Source organism: Arvicola amphibius, chromosome 5, assembly GCF_903992535.2.
Source record: "Arvicola amphibius chromosome 5, mArvAmp1.2, whole genome shotgun sequence".
Taxonomy (NCBI): domain Eukaryota; kingdom Metazoa; phylum Chordata; class Mammalia; order Rodentia; family Cricetidae; genus Arvicola; species Arvicola amphibius.
Window position 1 is genome coordinate 23,708,773 of NC_052051.1, and position 22,774 is coordinate 23,731,546.

General features: G+C 47.4%; 1 protein-coding gene across 2 annotated transcripts in view; it reads right to left on the reverse strand.

Moving 5' to 3' along the window:
* The window catches only part of Znf341 (zinc finger protein 341), a 37,249-nt gene extending 14,475 nt beyond the window's left edge, over nucleotides 1–22,774 (reverse strand). The window contains exons 1-8 of one of the 2 annotated variants that reach the window (XM_038330661.1): nucleotides 22,675–22,774; nucleotides 14,532–14,642; nucleotides 10,063–10,259; nucleotides 8,194–8,343; nucleotides 7,218–7,460; nucleotides 6,171–6,366; nucleotides 4,824–4,914; nucleotides 2,295–2,485 (exon numbers count right to left, since the gene is read on the reverse strand). In XM_038330661.1, coding sequence (XP_038186589.1) covers nucleotides 2,295–2,485; nucleotides 4,824–4,914; nucleotides 6,171–6,366; nucleotides 7,218–7,460; nucleotides 8,194–8,343; nucleotides 10,063–10,259; nucleotides 14,532–14,642; nucleotides 22,675–22,705 — 1,210 coding nt within the window. In that variant the 5' untranslated portion in view covers nucleotides 22,706–22,774. Of the gene's footprint in view, nucleotides 1–2,294; nucleotides 2,486–4,823; nucleotides 4,915–6,170; nucleotides 6,367–7,217; nucleotides 7,461–8,193; nucleotides 8,344–10,062; nucleotides 10,260–14,531; nucleotides 14,643–22,674 lie in introns of those variants that run through there. The other variant, XM_038330662.1, reaches the window with a different exon arrangement.

Below are 22,774 nucleotides of genomic sequence, written 5' to 3' on the forward strand. Positions count from 1 at the left end.
CCTTTACTGTGAAGATATGTCACTGTGATTGGTTTAATAAAAGGCTAAATGGCCAACAGCTAGGCAGGAGATATAGGTGGGACTTCTGGACAGAGAGAGCTCTGGGAGGAAGAAAGGCGGAATCACCAGCCAGGCGCAGGGGAAACAGGATGGGCAATACAGAGTAAAGGTAACTGAGTCATGGAAAAAATATAGATTAAGCCGGGCGGTGGTGGCACATGCCTTTAATCCCAGCACTAGGGAGGCAGAGGCAGGTGAATCTCTGTGAATTTGAGGCCAGCATAGTCTACAAAGTGAGTTCCAGGACAGGCTCCAAAGCTAGAGAGAAACCTTGTCTCGGAAAAAAAAAAAAAGAGTTCAGAAGAGATTCTTTAAAAATGTATATTAAAAGATATGGACTAATTTAAGTTATAAGAACTAGTTAGAAACAAGCCTAAGCTAAGGCCAAGCTTTCATAATTAATGTCTCTGTATCGTTTTTTTGTGAGCTGGTGACCCAAAGAAAAATCCATTTACAGGGTGTGGCTCTGAGGAAAAGAGGAAGGGTCCAGCTTCCATACCCAGTTCTACAAAAGAAAAGAAACCTCAATGATTCCTTCATGTTACCTGTGAAACAGTGTATCAGGTTCAGTAAAATATATTAACTTTATCTCAAATTTTGTTTCTATTTCACTTATGTGTGTCTATGTGTCTGTGTGAGTGGGCGTTGATGAGGCCTGAAAGGGGCTGTGTTACAGATGTTTGTAAACCACCTGATGAGGGGGCTGGGGCTGGAACTCTGGTCTTCATGACTGAACAGCAAATAATTTCCTGCTAAGCCATCTCTATGGCCTCCTGTTTTGCTTTTCTTTTCTTTTTTTTTTAAATATTTATTTATTTATTATGTATACAATATTCTGTCTGTGTGTATGACTGCAGGTCAGAAGAGGGCACCAGACCCCATTACAGATGGTTGTGAGCCACCATGTGGTTGCTGGGAATTGAACTCAGGACCCTTGGAAGAGTAGGCAATGCTCTTAACCTCTGAGCCATCTCTCCAGCCCCTGTTTTGCTTTTCTGAGACAAGATCTTGCTCTGTAGTTCAGGCTGGCCTCAAATTTGCAATCCTCCTGCCTCGGCCTCCCAAGCACTAGGATTATAAGCATGTGCTACCATGCTGGGCTACATCATGGTACTCACGTTGAATCTCCACTGACAGTTTTATTTATCAGTCTAGTAAGTCCCCATAGGACATCTGGAGAGCAGATGCCCGCCAAGACCCAATGGTTTCCATTGCTGATCAACTACAGACACAGCACGGAGCACAGAAAATGGATCTGAGGACCAGTAAAGGAGCTCAGTGGTCAAGAGCTTGCCTGTGGCCTAGAATAAACCCTGCCCTGGATTCAACCTCTGGCACCACACAGAACTGGGTAAAGTAGCCGGGCAGTGGTGATGCACGCCTTTAATCACAGCACTCAGGAGGTAGAGGCAAGCGGATGGATCCCTGTGAGTTCTAGGCCAGCCTGGTCTACAGAGTGAGTTCCAGAATAGCCAGGACTACTCAGTGAAAACTTGTCTTGAAAAACCAAAAAAAGCAAAACAAAACAAAAAACAAACAAACAAACAAACAAACAACTGGGTGAAGTAGCTTAGGTCTGAAGTCTGTAATCATAGCACACAGGAGGCAGAGGCAGGAGGATCAGGCATTCAGGTCATTCTCAGCTATAGAGCAAGTTTCAGGCCAGTTCAGACGACGTAAGACCCAGGGGAAAAGGGGAGGGTACGAAGAGAGGAAGAAAAGAAGGAATGAAGGGAAAGAGGAAAGGAGGGAGGGAGGAAATGAATTCTAATACAGGATCCAGGCTCAGCCAGAAAGAGATAGTAATTAGTGAGTGATATCTACATCTTCCCAGGGCACAGAATTAGAGTAAGGCCACATACCTTATATACTTGGCATCCTTCTGCTTGCCCTATGCCCCTTCTTTAGAGAAGCTGCTATACAGCAGACTGAACTCAGACTCACTATGTGGCAGAGACTGACTTCAAACTCCTGATCCTCCCATCTTAGGCTCACCAGGCTGGAGTGATACATGTATACCACACTCAGCTCTCCAGGTCCCATTTCACAGACAAATTGGGCTGAAGCCCAGAGAAATCATGGAAGCCACCCAACTAGCATCGAAACCTATGAGGCTGGGGTTGGGATGTTGCAGAGACCCTGGGTTTGGTCCCTAGTACCACAGACAATCGGAAATCGCCTCTGGAGCTTCCGAAAGGATGAATGGGGAGAGCGGCTCCTCCCGCTCCACTCACCTGTGTCTTCCTCCTCTTGCCTGCTGGGGTTCAAAGCCATGACCTGCACTGTGACAGAGTTTCGAGAAATGGTGCCACCACTGCGCCCCGGAGGCCACACCTTGTGAGTCTGCATGTGCTTCTTGACGTTAGACTTCTGGGCAAAGGCGCGACCACATGCAATGCACTGGAAGGGCTTCTCCCCCGTGTGGCTAGGGGAACAAAGTCAGTCAGCATTCTCACGTAGAAACAGGGATACAGCCTCTATCCAGGAGCCCATGGCCACCAGGAAGGCCTAGAGATGCTGTTGGCCATTGTCCTGACACCACGAGGACCTGTTCTCCCAATGTGGCAGAGAGATCAAAGGTAGAAAGACCCGGATCTGGACCTGCTCAGTCAGCAGATCTTCTCCACGGCCACCGCACATCTGAGATGACAGATTTCCTGACTGCTGAAGCATCAAGTGAGAAGTGCGCGCGCGCACGTGTGTGTGTGTGTGTGTGTGTGTGTGTGTGTGTGTGTGTGTGTGTATGTGTGTGTGTGTTAGTGTAGGCATGAATGTGCCACAGTGCCACAGCATATGTGTGGAGGTCAAAGAACATCTTGTGGGAGTTGGTTCTCTTCTACCATGTGGCTCCCCAAATTTAACCAGGTTATTGGGCTTGACAGCAAATCCTTTACCTACTGAGCCATCTCCTGGGCCCCAGTACTGCCTCAACTTGGTGGCTGCTGGATTTGTTTTTCAGTTATAAATCAATAGGCATTTGTTCTTTGGGGCAGTCTGTTCGCTTGTCTTGTCCTCACAGAGATGGCAGCCACAGACCTCCACATGCCAGTGCTCTACACTAAGCCATACCCAGCTTTGGGAGAAAACTTTTTTTCTTGAAAATTTGTTTTTATTTTATGTGCATGGTTGTTTTGACTGTGTATATGTCTGTGTACCACATATGTGCCTGGTGCCTACAGAGGTCAGGAGAGGGTGGTGGAGCCTCTGGATCTGGAGTCACAGATGGTTGAGCCACCACGTGGGTGGTAGGAATTGAACCTGGCTCCTCTGGAGGAGCAGTCTGTGCTCTCAACCTCTGAGCCATCTCTCCAGCCCCTCCTGATCTTCTTCTGTATCTTAAGTGCCAGGATTGCAGGTGTGTATCACCATGCTCGGCAAAATTAACTTCCCATTGTTTTGTGTGCTGGGATTCGGCCCAGGGTCTTGTACACACAAGGCAAGTGCTGTGCCACTGTGCTAAATCCTCACAAAACACTTTTTCAAAACTTATAATTTATTTTTTGGCTTTTTTCAGGACAGGGTTTCTCTGAAGCTTTGGAGCCTGTCCTGGAACTAGCTCTTGTAGAACAGGCTAGCCTTGAACTCACAAAGATCCGCCTGCCTCTGCCTCCTGAGTGCTGGGATTAAAGGTGTGCACCACCACTGCCCCACCTAATTTTTTTTTTTTTGAGACAGGGTTTCACTATACAATCCTGGCAGGCCAGAAGCTCACTAGGTAGACTAGGCTGGCCTTAAACTCAAGAGATCTGCCTGTCTCTGCCTCCAGAGTGCTGGGATTAAAGGTGTGCACCACTATGCCCAGCTTTTAAAATAATTTTGAGAGGCTCCCTATTAGTTGTCACTGAATATGGAAAGTCATTTTTTATGAATAGCTATGTATTGAAAATGCAGTAATGGAAAAATCTAGGGGTTATAGAACAATGTCATTGAAGATCAAAAGTGGCACCACCCAGTAAGAAAGTCACCAGCTGTGTGGGACCAGTCATACTTGGCTTCGTTACAGGGAAATTGAAAAGTCTGTTTCTCAGCTGCACTAGCCAAGTTCTAACAGCCACGCAAGGTTAGCGGTGCCAATTTGGACATTTCCAGTATTGCCAAACGTTCCCGACGAGGTCCAGTTTGCTTCCAGCAACATTTGGCAATGTCTGAAAACATCTCTGGTTGTCACAGCTGTGGGGAGAGGTGGTGGTGGCATCTACTGTCAGAAGCTAAGGAGAATGTCATGCTCCGTGTGGCTGTCGTCTAGGACTGGCCCTTGGTTCTCTCTCTCAAAAATGAACAAATTCATGGCAGGTGTCAAAGACAGATTAGCCCAAAGCTGAGACTTCCGCCACTGACTCTTTAGGGATTAAAGCCAAAGTCACCACACCACCACACTGTTCCTGATTTCCTAACACCAGAGCCATGGCAGACCCCATGTCCCCCCCACATTGTGAGGAGGTGCCCAGCCTGCCATTTTACAAATGGACTCTTGGAGCAAGAAGGATCCTCTTTAGTGAGGTATGCTGGCACAGCTGGCACTGTGCCAGCTAACCCTTCCGCAGCTGGAAGACAGGCTGCAGCCTCGTGTGTGTGTGTGCAGCCTCTCTCAGTTCAAGGGTACCCGCCCACACAGACATGCCAATCTTCTGGCCTTGGTGGGCAAGCTCGGTCCGTGGATTTGAGAAGAATGTGGGGAACCCCCCTCCTCTGCACTGCAGGCCTGCAGATGGGCACAGGGCCTGCAAAGGGAGCCCCTCCCCCCAGGGCTACCTGGAGGCTACCTGCGGATGTGCTGCTGAAGATCAAAGTTTTTGGTGAATGACTTGTCACAGTAGGAACATTTGAGTTTCTGGGCCTTTGGCTTCCCTGCAGCTGAAAGATAAGGAAGGAGAGGCATGGTCAGGCTGGGGGCCAGTGTAAGGGACAGGGGAAAGCTCCAGCCACTTCTCCCCTGTGTAAGAGGGGGAGCCAGACAAAGCCCCCTCAGAGGCTTTCTCTGCTCATGATGAAATTCACCACCTCTGCCATGGCTTTCAGAGCTCCTTGTCCTCTGTACCTGCCAACTGCAGAACTCTCTCCACCCGGCAATGGACTCCTTGCTAATCCTGATGCTCCCAAACATGGTCTCACCTCAGGACTTTGTACCTGCTGCTTCCCTTGGAAAGCTTATCCCTCGATACCTACATGACTACTTCCTTCTACACAGATAGGCAGGTTGTGTCCTTTTCTACCCTGTAATCACCTTCCTAGAGAAACTCATAAATATTGATTTATTTCCTACCCATAGCTCTCATTAAACTGTGAGTGACTGACAGGAGATCCTGGACCAAGACCTAAATCCCCAGCGGGTGTGCACTGATATTAATGTGTATTTTCGGGAAGAAGGGAAAAGAGAAGAGGTTGAAAGGGAAGCAAGCCCTTAAAACATTCTTAGATGAGCCAGATGGTGGTGGTGCACACCTTTAATTCCAGCACTCTGGGAGGCAGAGGCAGGCAGATCTCTGTGAGTTCTAGGCTATCAAGTTCCAGGATAGCCAAGGCTGCACAGAGAGGCGTGCCTTGAAAAAAAACAAACAAAAAATCCCCAGTTCCTTTCCCACATCTACTCCTGGGTTTTGACTCCATATTTCGTATCTCTGAAAGGGGAAAGATCACAACTGGTGTAACTGGGAGCCACCTTTGCCTCCTTCCTGCTCCCGGCCAAGACAAGCATTCCCAAATCCCTTTGCAGCTATGCATGGCCACATGACTACACAGGAAGAAAGTCTCGTATAGAGTTCTGGAAGCTGGGAGAGTCCCCTTTACCCTTCTCTGCCTCCTCCTCCTCACTGTCTAGAATACGAGGTTGATGACTACTGACATTTCAGCAGCCACCTCAGGTGACAAGACATCCTGACAAATGCAGCCATGCTCTCGGGACAGAGACACAGAACAACAGAAGAAATATGGCTGCTTGGTGACCATGCCACGGAATTCCCAGATTTTCTGCTCTTGGTCTGCTAATTCAAGCTCTCCAGTACACGCCACCAAGCTCAATCCCAACTGTCTTAACAACAAAGACCAGGCCCAAGCAGCCTGTGGGGAGGCCAACGCCAAGGAAGGATGCCCAGGGAGGGTGGGTGGCCAACCTTCTGGGAGTCCACTGGCACCTTTAGCACGTCTGGTCTTCAGCGTTGGTGAGGAGTCAAAGGTGGCCACTGTGTTTCCACTTGCACTGGTCATAGGGGCAGTGGAGCTGGGTCCTTTTGCTTTGAATTCTTGCTTGCCAGGGCTGTACACTGGGGGTGTGGGGTACACTGGAGCCTCCACACACTGGTTTGGCACCTAAAAGGACAGCACTGTGAGGGGAGAGATTCTTAAAGGGGAGCTATAAGGGGGACCCTCACTGTGGCCCTAGTTGCTTTCAGCTACTGCAGCTTCATCATCATAGAAGTGTGCACCTGGCCCACTCATGCCAGTTACGCCCAAGACCCATTAGAACTTCATAAACTGGGCCAGGAAGATGGCTCAGTGGGTTAAGGCCTTTGCTGTCAAGACTCATGACCTGAGTTCGATCCCCAGAGCCCACAAGATAGGAGAGTGAGCCAGGCGATGGTGGCGCACGCCTTTAATCCCAGCACTCGGGAGCAGAGGCAGGTGGATCTCTGTGAGTTCGAGACCAGCCTGGTCTACAAGAGCTAGTTCCAGGACAGGCTCCAAAGCCACAGAGAAACCCTGTCTCGAAAAACCAAAAAAAAAAAAAAAAAAAAAAAAAAAAAAAAAAAAAAAAAAAAAGATAGGAGAGTAAACTCTCTCAAGTTGTCCTCTGACTTCCACACACATACCCATCCACTAAATAAAAGAGAGATACACAGAGATGCACATGTGTGTGCACACACACACACATATGAACTCACACACAAAAAGAGAGAGCACAAACTTCACGAAGCAGCTTTGGAATTCAGTTATCTGGGTTTAAATCCAGAATCTGCTACACGGCCCCTAAGTGGCCCTCACAATAGTCTGCATGTCCCATCTACAGACTGCATGCGTTGATTAAAGCCTTCCTCTCCCCGACACAGGCACTCATGAGAAGGCTGGGTCTGCTTTGGTTCTCCATGGTGACCTTAGCACAGTGCCTGGCATGACTGTGCCTAGTTCCCTGACCACCCCACCACACCGTTGCATCCGCTCACCTCCAGCGGTGGGTAGGGCTGCATCCCCAGCGCCTGGATCTCCACTGTTCCGGTCCCTGCCATAGGAGCAGCGCTGTACACCTCCACCACACTATTCCCAACGGGGTTGGAACGCCCAGAAGGGCCCAGGGTCTGGGGAGGAGGGGGCGGGGGCTGGGGAGGTGGGGGCAAGGGAGGAGGGGGTGGAGGAGGAGGCGGAGGCTGGGTGAGATAGTTGGGCACTGGATGCATGTTCAAGCTGTTCTGCAATCAGAAGAGAAAATGACAGTGTTGAAGTGTCCAGTTCATTCATCAGTGTGAAAGCTTTACCCGGCACAAGGAAAGGACAGCAATTCACTGGGCAGCTCTGAGGACAGTACGGAGACAGGGAAAGGAATGAAGGCCTGGGAGACCATCAAGGGACGTCAGCTCGGGGCTGCGATCTCTCTTCTCTATAAAGGTTGGCTAAGCTAGCCTGCCTTGGGTATGCATGTGTCAACCAGAGAAGGCCAATGCCAAAAAGAAACAAACATTTATAAAGCAGGACTGGCTCTTGATGTTTCCCAGGACAGTGACCACACAGCAGCTGCTTACCAGCATGTACCCATAGTGGGGTTTAGGGGACCAGGTCTTTCCCTTCTGGGAAACTGAAATCTGGTCTTGGTGACTGGTCACCTATGTGTACTGGAAAATCTCAGGGAGCCATTATATTTTCTATTTTTTTCTATTAGACCAAGAATAAAAACAGGACTCAAAATAGCTGGACAGTGGTTGTCATGGCTCCATTGCTCAGCAGGCTGGCCAGAGACGGCTGCTAGTTTCTTTCATGTCGGGGAGCTGGAGCTAAAGCCATTTTCTTTTACAATATTCTGATTTCACAGGAGTTAGTTTGCAGGCCTGGAATGAAACTCTTGAGAGATGTATAAGGCCCTGCGGTCAGTCCCCAGTATTGCAAGGGAAAAAAAAGGACCCCCATGAGAAGCCCCCGCCTCCTTACCTGCACAGGCGGGGGCCCCTGAGGCACAGGCTGGTCCAGGGATGTAAAGGCCGACATGGCAGACATGAGCACGTCATCGCTCACCAAGATGTTCCCTTGCACCAGGGTCTGGATCAGTGGAGATGGGGGCACTGTGATGTATGTGGAGATCTGAGCAAGAGAGGAGCGGACGTGTCTGAGGCTCTCCAAGGAAGCTGGAGGGTGACGTGAGAGACCTAACTCCAAGGCACACATAGTGGCTGACATCTGAAGTAGCACCTGAGAAGCCACAGGACTTCTGGGAGTTTGAGGTTAACATACTACACAGTAAGTTTTAGACCAGCCTGGGCTACACAGGGGAACTCTGTTTAAAAACAGAAACAAGGGGCTGGAGAAATGCTGCCGTGGTTAAGGGAATTGCATGCTCTTGCAGAGGGCGCAAGTTCGATTCTCAGCACCCACATGGTGGTTTACAATCATCTGTAACTCCAACTCCAGGGACCTGATGCTTGCTTCTGATCTCCAAGGCATCAAGCACACAAACATACGTGCAGGCAAAACACTCACACATAAAATAAAACGAATAAACCTTAACAACAAACAGAGAAAAAAGAAGAACACAAAGAACAGAAACTAAGCTAAAGACCCATGTTCTGGAGCCTTTCCTCCTAGCTGCCCCTGCTCACTTGACTCTGGCAAGCCATTTACATCTCTGAGCCTCGCATTGTCACCTGCCAAATGAGGAGGAGTCACATCTCTCTGAAAGGCACATTATTTCAGTCCAGCAATAATATTCCTGCCTTCTGTTCCAGGGAAGCAAGCGCTCACAATGTCCACAGAGCAGTCCACATGGGTAAAGTGTCAGTCTAGGTCCCTCTTCTCAAGATTCTCCAGTGGCTTCTACATCTAAGTAAAAGCCCACAGGGCCCACATGATTTGACCCTTCCCTCACCCACTCCTGCCAGCCACTCTGCCATCCTTGTAGCTCCTGGGACACCTGGCACACTTCAACTTCAGAGCCCTTGTACACGCTAGTGCAGGAATACATTTAATATTCCTTATTACCTCACATCCTGAGCCTCCGCTCAAATGTCACTTCTTCAAAGTTCTGCTCCAAATATCATTCAAGATATATTATGGTAAAATCTCCCACCCCATCCTAGCACTTAGTAGACTGAAAAAAAGTATAATTCATTTATTTATTTAACAATTTGCTGGGCGCTGGTGACTCACGGCTTTTATCCCAGCTCTCGGAAGGCAGAGGCAGGCAGATCTCTGTGAGTTCGAAGTGAGTTCCGGGGCAGCCAGAGCTGTTACAGAGGAATCCTGTCTCAGAAAACTAAAAAGGAGAAGAAGGAAGAGGAGAAGAAGAAAAATCCTCAGGGCAGGCACACTGTAAATTTCAGCCGCTAGCTAGAAGATGACAATGGAGGAAAGAAAGGCAAAGCAGACCACTAAAGTCACCACAGAGACCAGACACATGGCGGACAAGCAGTCACACAGTGGAAGAATAAGAAAATCCCAAGCGTTAGGGAAAGCAGACTAAGAAAAGAAATCAGTGAAGTAAAGAAGTTACACTTTTCTGAATGACTTAGAAAATGGGCAGACTCAAGAAAATGCATTGCTGCCACCCGGCAAGCTGCAGCCCAGGGTGGCCTCAAACTCTTGATCCTCCTGCCCCAGACTCCTGATGTTAGAATGACAGGTATATACCATTATGCCCAGCAAAACACGTCCGTCTTTGTGTCTTTCTGTCCTATCCACCTCATCCAGCTCCACAACGTAGAGACTTCGTCAGTCCTGCCCAACACTGTTCTGCTCAGACTCAGGACAGTGTGTGCAGAAGGAGACCTCCCAAAGAAATCAGCAAAGGCAGGAAGGAAGAACTACCTGGCGGTTGGCAGGAGGAGGGGCCTGCTGGACGGCAGCAGGTGCGGCGGAAGGTGTGTAGATGCTGTTGGTGGCGAGTGAGACTGTGGCCAGGGCAGGGGCATTCCCCTGGCACTGTTCACGCTTGTGGGTCATAAAGGCTGGCAGTGAGTTGAACTGCTTCTTACACTTCCCGCAGAGGAAGACGTCCTCGTCATCTGAAGAGGCCACCCATGGAGTGATAAAAAAAAAAAAAAAAAAAAAAAAGCAAGAGCGAGTCAGGGGGATCGCAGTGGAGAATGGGGTACCACAGCTGAAAACACCGCATGACTTGCCAGGCAGGTGTCAACCATCAACCATGGGCTTTCTAGGAATGTTCAGAGCCCAACAGGCACCTTTAGGAAGAGCTAGCCATGTGTGGTCGGGTATCAAATAATTTGAAATATGGAAAAAGTACAGTGACTTCATTCCAAAGCTGAGAAAGGCAGACTCTATTTTGACTGAACTTACTCGTGAGCCTCCAGTGGGCTATGCAGCTACAGCCCCACCCCTCTGCATCCACCATTCCCCTCGTCCCGCTTCACCTCAGATCAAATCACACTGCAAGGCTCATCAGCTCTAGGAAGTCTTTTTTGGGGGGTGGGGGAGTTTTGAGACAGGGTTTCTCTGTGGCTTTGGAGCCTGTCCTGGAACTAGCTCTGTAGACCAGGCTGGCCTTGAACTCATAGAGATCCACCTGCCTCTGCCTCCTGAGTGCTGGGATTAAAGGTGTGTGCCACCACTGCCCAGCCTAGGAAGACTTTATAAAGATTTATTTGTATTTTTAATCGTGTGTGTGTGTGTGTGTGTGTGTGTATTTCTGTGTATGTCTATGCATGCACATAAGTGCAATGCCTGCAAAGTCCAGAAGAGGGCAACATAGGAACTGGAATTACAGGCAGTTGTGAGTCATCTTATATGTGTGCTGGGACTGTAAAAACTATTAACTGAGTCATCTCCCCACCCCCACACCCACGCAGTCTTCTTACAGCCAGGGCCACAGTTCCTTATTCTGGGCTGGCCCCACAAATACAATTTTCTCATTACCACCAGACTGTGTGTTCTCTAAGGGAAAGAAATGTGCTTTATTTATCAGTGTGACTGTGATATATCCTGGGCTCTGGAAGGTCCTCAAAGGGTATGTACTGAGTAAATGAAAAGCTACTTAAAGGCTAAAGAGAGCTAACAACAACCGCATATGGTGTCTTAAAGCACACCATAGCTCAAATGCCCAAGTACTCAATTTGTATGTGTATGTTATTGGTATATCCCAAACCTGGCGCCAATGTTCATTGTATTCTTCTTATAGACTAGTGCAGATTTTAGTGGGAAATATGACTTCCTATTTTTTTTGTTTTGTTTTGCCTGATTTTTCGAGACAGAATTTTTCTGTGTAGCTCTGGTTATCTTGGAACTCACTCTGTAGACCAGGCTGGCCTTGAATTCAGAGATCTGCCTATCTCTGCCTTCTGAGTGCTGGAACTAAAAATGAGTGTTGCCACTGACCAGCATGACTTCCTACTTAAAGTATATTTTCCCCAAACGCTTTGCTATTAGGCATATCACCTGACTGTACTCTGACCAGTGGGGTAAGGGCAGAAGTGTAATATCTATGCAAATTTCCATTCGAAGAAAAAGGTACAGCTAGTCATGATGGTATGCATATAATCTCAGCACCCAGGAAGTTAAGGCAGGAGGACCTAGAGTTCTAGACCAGCCTGGGCTACATATGAAGTCCTAATCATATAACAAAACAAAAAAGGAATGGATCTGACTTCCTCTTCCCTTTCTCTTCTCCTTCATGTTGGCCAGAAGATGGAAATCAACTGGGAACGGGGAAGTCCACCTGGACTATGGGGTGAAGGCAGAGTCTGAAAAGCTCTACAGATGGTCAGTCAGGGCTTCAGGGAAACATCAGCTTCATTTGTGAGGAAACCAATAGAAGCTTCCATTTCTTTCTTGGCTTAGATTAGGCTTTGTTGTTATTGTTGCTATTGTTGTTTTATTTTTATTTGTTTGTTTGAGACAGGGGTGCCTCTTTCACAGGCTTCATAGTCCAGGACTAGCAGGTTTCCGGTGGATCTTAAAAATCCAGAGTTCCCAATCCCCTTTAATTGTCTTTTTTTTTTTTGTTGTTTTTGTTTTTGTTTTTGTTTTTCGAGACAGGGTTTCTCTGTGGCTTTGGAGCCTGTCCTGGAACTAGCTCTTGTACACCAGGCTGGTCTCGAACTCACAGAGATCCGCCTGCCTCTGCCTCCCGAGTGCTGGGATTAAAGGCGTGCGCCACCACCGCCCGGCCCTTTAATTGTCTTTTAAAATGTTCATACTTTTCGACCTAAAGCTAAAAGCCTTTTGCTATGACACCAAGATGTAAATCTGTCCCAGTTCTCTTACAGATACCTACAGGTTCCTGGAAAAAGTTCTGCTGCTGTATCAAAAATCAGGTCTGGTTAAAAAAAAATATATATATAAGAGTCTCCAAAGCCTATTTTACCCCACCCCCCCAAGTTTCAAACATATTTTACAGGTCACTCCTGCTGTCTGGACCAAGACCAACTCTCTCCAAACAGCACCAACACCTGTACCTCACCTGGGACCTCACCATTGGTACCAACTCTCCTGGATCAAGGACACCTACCAACTAAAATCTGGTTTTATCTGCTATTGTGTCTCAATTATACACCCAAGCCTCACCTGTACAACCAGGGCACGTCTCTGTCCCATTCTTTGTGGCAGTTAATGACTTTCCATGGCTAGCCCCATTTTATAGGGCCAATAATAACAATATTTTTTTCTCCTACCCACTTGCCTTTTCATCTCCCTCAAAAAGCAGCTGCCTGAGGACTCCAGGATGACAGTAAACTGGATGCTGCTCCAGCCACACCTCTTGCTGAGCATGAACACCAACTCCCAGCTCTCCCCTCCCCCCACATTGCCCCTTGCCCACAGGAAGTAGCCAGACTTGAGCCAATGTTCCATATCCAAGGAGTCTGGGATGTTTGGTCAAAAGTGAGACCCCCCAACCCCATGACACCCCTATATCCAAGAACTCTGGGATGTTTGGGTTGGAAGCGTCACCCCAGCCCCTGGCACCCATCCTTGGAGTGCCAATGGAGCAGGAATGTAGCAAGAAGCTCTATTTCAAGCCCCCTCCCCTGGGAGCCACCTTGGTCCAGACTCCACCTCTGGAAAAAGCCAAGCAGTGACCCCTCCCCAGGGAGGGTCAGGACCACTCCCACAAGAAACACGAGGTCTCCGGGTTTTGCGTGGTCTCCCCTGCTGTCTCTTTCTAGCCATGCTTTCCCAGTCCACCCGGGAGCGCTGCATTAAACACGGGCATCTTTTATTCTGTCTAATTTGGTCTGATTGGAATTATTTGTGTCAGCGGAGAGGCTCATTTTAAGAAACATTCCTAACAGCAAGGTCTTAGTGTGCAGCCCTGGTTGACCTCTGCTTCTGGGACTGAAGGTGGCTGCTGCTGTTTTTCTTGCACTTCTTCAACGTTTACCTTAGTAGGTGGGTGTATGATTGAGCCACAGTCTGCACACGGAGGTTAGAGGACAACGTGCAGGAGTAGGTTTTCTCCCTCTAGCATATGAGTTCCGGGGATCAAACTCAGGTCACTGGACTTGGTGGTGAGCACATTTATGCACGGAGTCATCTTGCTGACCTCAGAAACTTCCATTTCTTATATACAACAGCTGAAACCAAGTCCTCAGCACTTTTAGAAGATTCTTATGTGGTAGGACAATTATTCTCATTCTACAACTGTTGAAACTGAAGCTAACCTGCCTATCTAGGCCAAGTTAAGAACTATGGGAATAAGAATCTACACATTCAAGTTTCTACATATCAAGTTTCAGGCTATTTATCTACTATCTATCTATCTATCTATCTATCTATCTATCTATCTATCTATCTATCTATCTACTGTTCCTATTTTGGTGTTTATCCCTGTGTGCCTAGAGTGATTCTCAGTACTCAGATGTCTGTGGCTGCATGGTGGAAACGCACCTGCAATTCTGGCACGCGTATGAGAATCAGGAGTTTAAATAGCAAGTTTGAGGCCAGTGGGGCTTTATGAGCTTGGTCTTAATAAACATTACAAATAAATTAATAAAGACCCACAGGACTTCCAGAGAAGCCCTTTTCCCTCTCTAGGAGTCACAAGCTTGACCCATAAACTGGAAAAATCTGTGTGTTCTCTTTCCACAGGGAAGCCAAGACATGACTTCCAGGACAAAGGTCGTGAAGCCTCAAGGCTCCTGGGCATTCCCAATGATGATGCCCGCTACCCGCATTCTCTAGGCAGTGGGCAGAAAGAAGCATAGGCAGGTTCAGCAGGAGGACACCAGAGAACAGTCTGAGTCCGGGGCCACAAAGGCGGTTCTCTCCCATGCCTCACGAACCTCACGGGCTCTGCGTGGGAGCCACTTGCCCTCAGTACTCACCCAGAGGCTGAATGGCAGGCGGTGCGCTGACACTTTGTCCTGTGGGATCAGGGACAGCTCCTTGGCCATCCAACAGTGACTGGACAGCCAACACAGTCTGGTTGTCCATTCCTGAAACAGGAAATGCAGCCTGTGAGGGAGGAGGCCCAGCTTCCACTCTCACTTCACCCTCCCAGGCCAGATCTACCACAAAACCCCAGACATGTTCTCTCCACTTCACTGCAACCGATTCCAGAATGTGAGGCTGGAGACATGATCTCAGAGTAAAGACTGCATCTCTCAACCTCTCTTGCAGCTAGGAGACATGATCTCAGAGTAAAGACTGCATCCCTCAACCTCCCTTGCAGCTAGGAGACATGATCTCAGAGTAAAGACTGCATCCCTCAACCTCTCTCGCAGCTAGGAGACATGATCTCAGAGTAAAGACTGCATCCCTAAACCTCCCTTGCAGCTAGGAGACATGATCTCAGAGTAAACACTGCATCCCTAAACCTCTCTTGCAGCTAGGAAAAAACTACATGCTGTCAAGAGGAGAGAAGGTATTAAATGAAAATTTCTCAAAACAGGGTGTGAAAATGCTTTTAATCCCAGTACTCAGGAGGTAGAGGCAGGTGGATCTCTGTGAGTTTGAGGCCAGTATGGCCTATATAGTATCAGAACACCTAGGGCTAAATCAGTAGTTCTCAACTTTCCCAATGCTGTGACCCTTTGATACAGTTCCTCATGTTGTGGTGAACCCAACCATAAAATTATTTTTGTTGCTACTTCATAACTACAATTTTGCTACTATTATGAATTATAATGTAAATATTCTGTTTTCTAATGGTCTTAGGACCCCATGTGAAAGGGTCATTTAACCACCAAAGAGGTCACGACCTACAGGCGATCTCTGTTAGTTCAAAGCCTATCTGCTCTACAGAGTGAGTTCCAGGACAGCCAATGCTACACAGAGAAACATTGTCTCAGAAAACAAACAAAAAGCCAAAGAGAGCTTCTCAAAAGAACACATACTATTTTTTTCTAAAGATAGGGTCTCACTCTAAAAGCCCAAGCTGGCCCTGAACTCATTATGAAGGGTTAAGATGGTCTTGAGTTCATGGTGACCCTCCTGCTTCGGGAGGCAGAGCAGGTGGATTTCTGTCCGTTCAAGGCCAGCCTGGTCTACAATAAAAGTTCCAAGACAGCCAGGGCTGGGATGTTACACACAGAAACCCTGTCTTGAAAAAAAAAGTTGGAAAAAGAAGCTGAGAGCATGCCTCACTGGCAGAGCACACGCGTAGCATGTACAAGATTTTTAGCATGCTCAAAGGTTCAATACCTACTCCCACCCGGCAGAAAAAAAAAAAAAAAGGAAAGAAGAAAAAAAAATGAGAATTCTGGGTCAACCTACACCCCAGGCTACCTTCTTTTGAACTTTCTATAAACAAACAATCTTGTAGTATCTTAAAGCCATTGCCAGACCCTAAGTCACAGAGCCCTTTGAAAACCCCATTTTCTGGTCCTCCTCACATGCACCCCACAAGTCTCCTTGCATTCTTTGCTCTCATCTCTGTCCCTCAACATCAAATATCTGATGTGGAATCTTCCAAACACCTGCCTGTGCCCACATCTTCCTGCCAACCTTCGACTCTTCTCTATCCTCACTAGTGATGCTCACGTTCTCGCCTTCCGCCAATGGCCATCCAGCAGGGTCTGGCACACCAAGACCCCCTCCATGGCTCCAGGTGCCACCCTTCCTGGATCCCTTCTACTTTGCTGGGGGTCCTTTACAGCCTCCTTCTGCCCACCCCCGAAGGAGTTCCTTCTGTCTGGATTCCACCTTCTACACTGTCCCGGTGGTCTCATTCCTGCTCATCTCCTTCCGTATCTTAAGGCTACAGGCCTGGGGTCCATGCTCTCCCACACAGCTTCTGTAAACCCTTTCCCCTTGTTAGGTTTTGAATGGAGTCGGGTGGTTCAAGAGGACACCAAAATAAAAGCTAAGTAGTTTACTAGAAGAATTATTAATGCCCTGGACAGACAGAGGGACAGCTGGATGACGGGGGCTCCAAGGAGACTTCAGGCACCAGAACCTGAGACAGACAGCAGTGTCCTGTCTGAAGAGAATTGGAACCCATGGAGCAGAAGTGAGGTCTGTTCTCACGGCCTTTGTAAGTCAGGGGAGGAAATTTACAGCGAGAGCCTGAGCCAGGCTCTCCTATCCCGGGCAGGAGTCAGGGAAGAGGGTGGGGAATAGGATGTGCCTAGTGCCAAAACCTTAGCATCAACACCCATTGACGTTACCTCACGTCCCAGTGAGAAATTGTGTCTGTGATGTTCCAGTGCAGTACAGGTCAGTATCTGGGAGCGGGGAGCTGCTGCAAAGCATTGGCTAAGTAAAACCACCAAACCAGATGCAGCAAAACACCAAATTAGACCACTCCATAGGTAGGAAGACAGTTTACTGGGGGACAAAGTGCTGGGCTGCCTCAGAGAACAGAGCAATGGCCTGGCAGTGATGTGGGATTCCCTTCTGTTTGCTGTGAATACCACTGGTTAATAAAAATACTGGCTTGGCCTGATAGGGTAGACAGAGCTAGGCAGTGAAAACTAAACTGAATGCTGGGAGAAGAAGGTGGAGTTAGAGAGAAGCCATGTAGCCCCACCAGACACAGACCGTGGAACTTTACCTGGTAAGCCACAGCCATGGGCAATACACAGATTAATGGAGATGGGTCAAATTAATATGTAAGAGTTAGCCAATAAGAAGCTAGAGCTAATGGGCCAAGCAGTGTTTTAAATACTATAATTTCTGTGTGATTATTTTGGGGCTGAGCAGCCAGGGACAAACAAATGGCTCTCATTACAACAAACTGGTGCCCACATGGCCAACTAAAATCCACTTAAAACCTGAGAGGGCTTGCAAAGGAATTCTAGACACTAAAAAAAGTTTAGTTGCATTTATTTCCCCGCATGAGCTTTGCTTGCTGGCAGCATGCTGCAGCTCCTTTAAGAGAGGTTTTCCTGATTCAGCAGTAGAAAAAGCTGTGCTGTTTTGAAATGCCAGCTTTCTGGGCCGTGCCGCCAGCATAAACTCTGACTCTTTCTGGAGGTCTGGCTATGAAGCATTTAAATGGGCTTTTGTGAGCAGAGTACTATAACCTGCTTGATGGTGCGACATAGACACATTGTATACCTGGAACCGGGGCAATGTGCATGGCATGCAGAGGCAGTAAACAGACCTCCACCATGCTAGACTGGGCGAGGCAAGCAGGCAGTGCCGTATTTCCCCTAGCAATGGTGCCACTTACGTTCATAAGAAGGGCTTAGAATTTTAAGTGCTTCTGATCAAAAAATAATTACAGATATGCAAGACAAATCCAGTTGGAAAAGACCTCTAAATGGGTCACAGTTCTGGATAAATGTATGTAGGCTTGGAAAAGAGATGAAAAAGATTATAGAGAGTTGGAAAAGAAGTATATCATTTAAATAAAAAATAAAACAAAGTCTTTAAAGAGACAGAGTACAGACAGTCATAGATTAAAGGAGTAAAGATAATAAAATAAATATTAAAAAGTAATAGAGTAAAAATAAATAAGCCATGTAAAGGTGGACTATACACAGAATCTGGATTGTGTATATTATTGTGTTTTCTTTTAATTTTTTGACTGTAAAGGAGCTAAGTAACCAACATATATACTTTAAAGGTATCTTGTCTTCAAAATTTGGGTCTAAGGATATGTTGCTTTAGAAAAGAGGTTCTGCATTTGTTTCCACAGAAGAACCTGTGGATTCATTCCAGGCTAACGTGGTTTGATGGACCAAGACCCCCTAAAAGGTTGCTGTAAACACCTACAAAAAATACATCACCCAACAAAAAGCAGGAAGCAGTTTGGAATGAACTATGCCCATATTCCCAAATATTGTTTATAAATGCCTGTTTACATTTAAAGGGGTATATGCTATAGAGGTTTGAATTGGTATGGATCTTGGTTTATTGATACAAATTTAGGGTCAATTTTGTTATACTGTGTATATGTATTTCTGATCTTATTGTGTTTGTGCAGCTTATTTAAAAAATATAATGGATAATTAAGAAATATAGGTTAATAGATAGCCATAATAGCCAAGCTTGTAGTTATGTTAGTTAGGTTTTCTAGATTTATAGAGATATATTTCAGTTAGGTATTATATATTTCAGATAGGTATTCTTCAGATCTTTTAGAGACATTCAGAATATGGCATTTAAAATGTTTTAAGAACTTAGGACTTTTCATGACAATGAGACACATCTGCTCCTGGCAGCACCAATTACTTCAAGAGGAAGGTGAGCATCGAAGAGACTTTTTATGGAGTTTGCTAGTCATTTGGACAAGAAACTGCTCTTGCCCGGACTGCTTTATGGTATAAACTGGACATGCAGGACCTACAGAGAGATGACTGCTGAAGTTGCCTAAGGAAGGTGAGACAGTCCTTCAGGGTTCCTGCTTCCTGAAAGACTCTGCCAGACACATTCAGGACACAGAAGAAAGTGACTGACAAACTGCCAATATAGGTGGAACTATCTTTGAAATTTCCTGCTTCATGGAAAAGTCTGCTAGATACTATGGGCCTATAGGCTTAAGATGGATGCCCCAACAGTACAGAAGAACTTTGGGTGACCGTCTAGGCAGCAAGATGTCTTTGTCATTTCTAGAGTTTTGGAAGTTGCTTACAATGTACTTCCTGTTTACTTAGGTAATATTATATTCTTCTGGAGTCTTTGATGGAGTTGAAGAATTTATAGTTATAGTTTTCCTTAGTTATGATAAAAGATAAAATAGATATAAATATTGTAACTGTAATTCTTGATAACTGTTTTGTTATATGTAATTTTACTATGTTAAAGTTAAAACCCTCCTTTTTTATTTAAACAGAAAAGAGGAGGTGATGTGGGATTCCCCTCTATATATTGTGAACACCATTGTTTAATAAAAATAAACTTGGCCTGATAGAGTAGAACAGAGCTAGGCGGGGAAAACTAAACTGAATGCTGGGAGGAAGAAGACAGAGTCAGAGAGAAGCCATGTAGCTCTGCTGGACACAGATGCTAGAACTTTACCCGGTAAGCCACAGCCATGTGGCAATATACAGATTAATGGAGATGGGTCAAATTAATATGTAAGAGTTAGTCAACAAGAAGCTGGAGCGAATGGGCCAAGTAGTGTTTTAAATAATATAGTTTTTGTGTGATTATTTTGGGGCTGAGCAGCCAGGGACAAACAAGCAGCTCTCATTACAACATGGTGTGAAAGAAAGTGAATTTTATATGACGGTCAGCAGGGTGGGGTCTTTGAGCTGATGCAGGTTGTTCAGGTTACATGGAAATTAGATGCACTTTGCCCCCGTCAGTTGACCATCAGTGGCAAGAAAAGGAAGTAGTGGCTTTCCTGACAGACAGAAACCGAAATTAAGCCAGATGGTGGTAGCACCTTTGATCCCAGCACTCAGGAGGCAGAGTCAGGCAGATCTCTGTGAGTCTGAGGCCACCCTGGTCTACAAAGAGAGCTAGGGCTGTTACACAGAGAAACCCTGTCTCAAGAAAAAAAGAAAAAGAAAAAAAAGCAAACACCAACAAACACACAAGCTAGATGCACTTTGAAGAAATTGGTAGGCAAAATACAAAATATAAAAGTCTCAAAGGCAAGGTTCACTTACAAAATAGTCTTGCAACGACAACATTTTATTGGTGAGGACCAGATAAGTGCTTGCCATGAGTCAGGAATGGTGGGAGACAGAGATGCAGAGTGTGGCTTGGAACAAACCACTAGGATCTTGGATCCCTGGAATTCTTCCACATTGATGGCTAGAGTCACTAGTTTAAAGAGAACATCAGCACCAGCTGGGGGAAACTGGTTCTTGGAACCACTCTGTATTGTGTCTTAGAACTTCAGGAGGGAAAAAAAAAATTTTAAGATAAAATACTTGTGACTGTGAGATGGCTCAGTGGGTAAAGGCATCTGGCAAGTCGAGGGTGGTTTCTGAGACCCAGACAATAGAAGGAGAAAACCGACTCCTGCAAGTTGTCCCCTCACCTCCACATGCATGCTGTGACGTAATGAACTAAAAAGAATAAAAAATACAGCCCCAAATTAAGTAGGTTACTCTCCACTCCTGTCTCTTCCGGTTAGCACCCATCACGACAAGCACGGCAGCAGGGCACTGTCCTTCCAAGCAAGACCCCTGGCACCCCGAGTCTTCTCTCACCCCACTCTTTCCTTCCTGCCATTTCTAGACTTTTGGCAAATCTCACCTATTCTGTCTCCCACATACATCTGAGATCCACTCTTTCCACCCCCTCGGTTGTCTAGCCTAGCTCCTCACTCACCTCCCTGCTGCCAGCCAGCCCCCTCCAGGCCAATCCCCAGAAGACAGGCTGAACTTTATAAAACATACATCAGAGGATGCGGCTGCCTTGATGAAACCTTTTCTCAGCGCCACACTGATTCCAAGATAAAGTTCAGAAGCGTCGTCAGACCAGTGGAGGTCTTTTCTCTAGCTGCTCGCCTATGCTGAACTGAATTATGGGAAATCTTGCTCTCCCCAGGGTTTTGCAAACCTGCTTCCGCCACCTGGTCCTTCGGATGCCCTCCCGGATCCACACACACCTGCCATGCTTCCCTCACTCAGATTTTTTATTTATTTTCGTGCCGGGGACCTCCCAAGGCCAGTGAAGCCACACGTTCCGATTTCTCTTTTAATTTTTTTCATCATCCAATATACAAATGCATGCTTGTAATAAATATTTAAAACAACGCAATATCCCACCATGTTCCAAGAGGAAACACCCATGACCCTGACTGCCCAGATCCACACCATCCCTGCTATTTTCTTCACAGAACACAGAAATCGGGGTTATCGTTGCAGTCTTCCTTTTTGCTGTTTTGTGGTTTTGTTTGCTTTGTTTTCTGGAAGATATTTATTTTTAATATTTTTATTATTTTTGAGATTATAATTTGATTACAACAGTTCCTTCGCTTTCCACCTTCCAAGCTCTCCCATATAACTCCTCCACTCTCCTTCAAATTCATGGCCTTTAAAAAAAAGTTATTGCGTGCATGTATGTATGTAAAGTATGTACATATATATTCCTAATTGTCCATTTTCTTAGTCTCACGGTCGCAAGCTGGCCTCAAACCCGATATGTAACCAAGGCTAACAAACCCCTGATTTTCTTGCCTGTCTCCACCTTCCAACCACTGAGATTACAGGCATGGCCCACCACACCTGGCTGAAGTTACCTTCGTCTACTATTCTTTCCCACAATTTTGGCGGTGGGCGTGGTGTGTGGTAGAAATGAGGGAGGTTAAGGTCAACTGAATCTGGTTCAGTGGGAATCACTGAAACTGGACCCTCATAGATAGCAAAAGGCACTCCATCATCCCATGATGAGAACTGATCCTCCAAGAACCTAGGTGGCTGCCGTCTAGAGAACTGCAAGCCTTGGCTTCCTTCTGCCCGTCCTGCCCACAAGTGTCCACTCTAGCTGTTCACTCCACCCTCCACCCTGGCGGCGACTACTGTGCCCAACTCCACTGCTGTCTCTAGAGTTATCCTTTTTCGCTAAACTCCAGCAGGTGCACAAGGTGGCGCTCGCTTTCTCCAGAGCCTGTGGCCCAGGCACCTCGGTGATCTTGCCGATCACAAGATCGGATCCAGTAGGGTCGGGGACCAGCGTGGCCCAAGCAGGCACAGGGCGGCGGCGGTGGTTCTGACTCAGGAGCACCCGGCGGGTGCCCTATGTTTACTGGTTTGGGCCTGCGATCTCCCCCAGACCCGGCTGTGCACACAGGCGGCGCCTCCTTCCCTGCTCTGGATTTAGTAAGACTCCACCCCAGCTCGAGTTCACTGTGGTCAGGGCGCCTGACCCCCGGCTGTTTCCTCCGTGTGCACTCTCCCGCGCCAGCGGCCTGGGCTACCGCGCTGTTCCGGTCCCGAGGCCCCCTCCCCGCAGGGCCGGCGCTCCCCGGCTGTTCCCGCCCCCTCCCGCCCCGCGGCTGTTCCGGCCCGGACGCCCTCCGCCCTCCGCCCCGCGGCCTCCGCGCGCCCAGGGCCCGCTACTGCGAGGGCGCGGCGGGAGGGGGCGCCACGCGGAACAGCCGCTGCCCCGGCCCGGCGCGCTCACCCTCCAGGGCCTCGAAGATCGCCTGCGCCATCTTGGAGCTGCCTCCGCCGGGGGAGTCGGAGCCGGGGCTACGCAAGCATTGTGGGAACCGCGGCGGCGG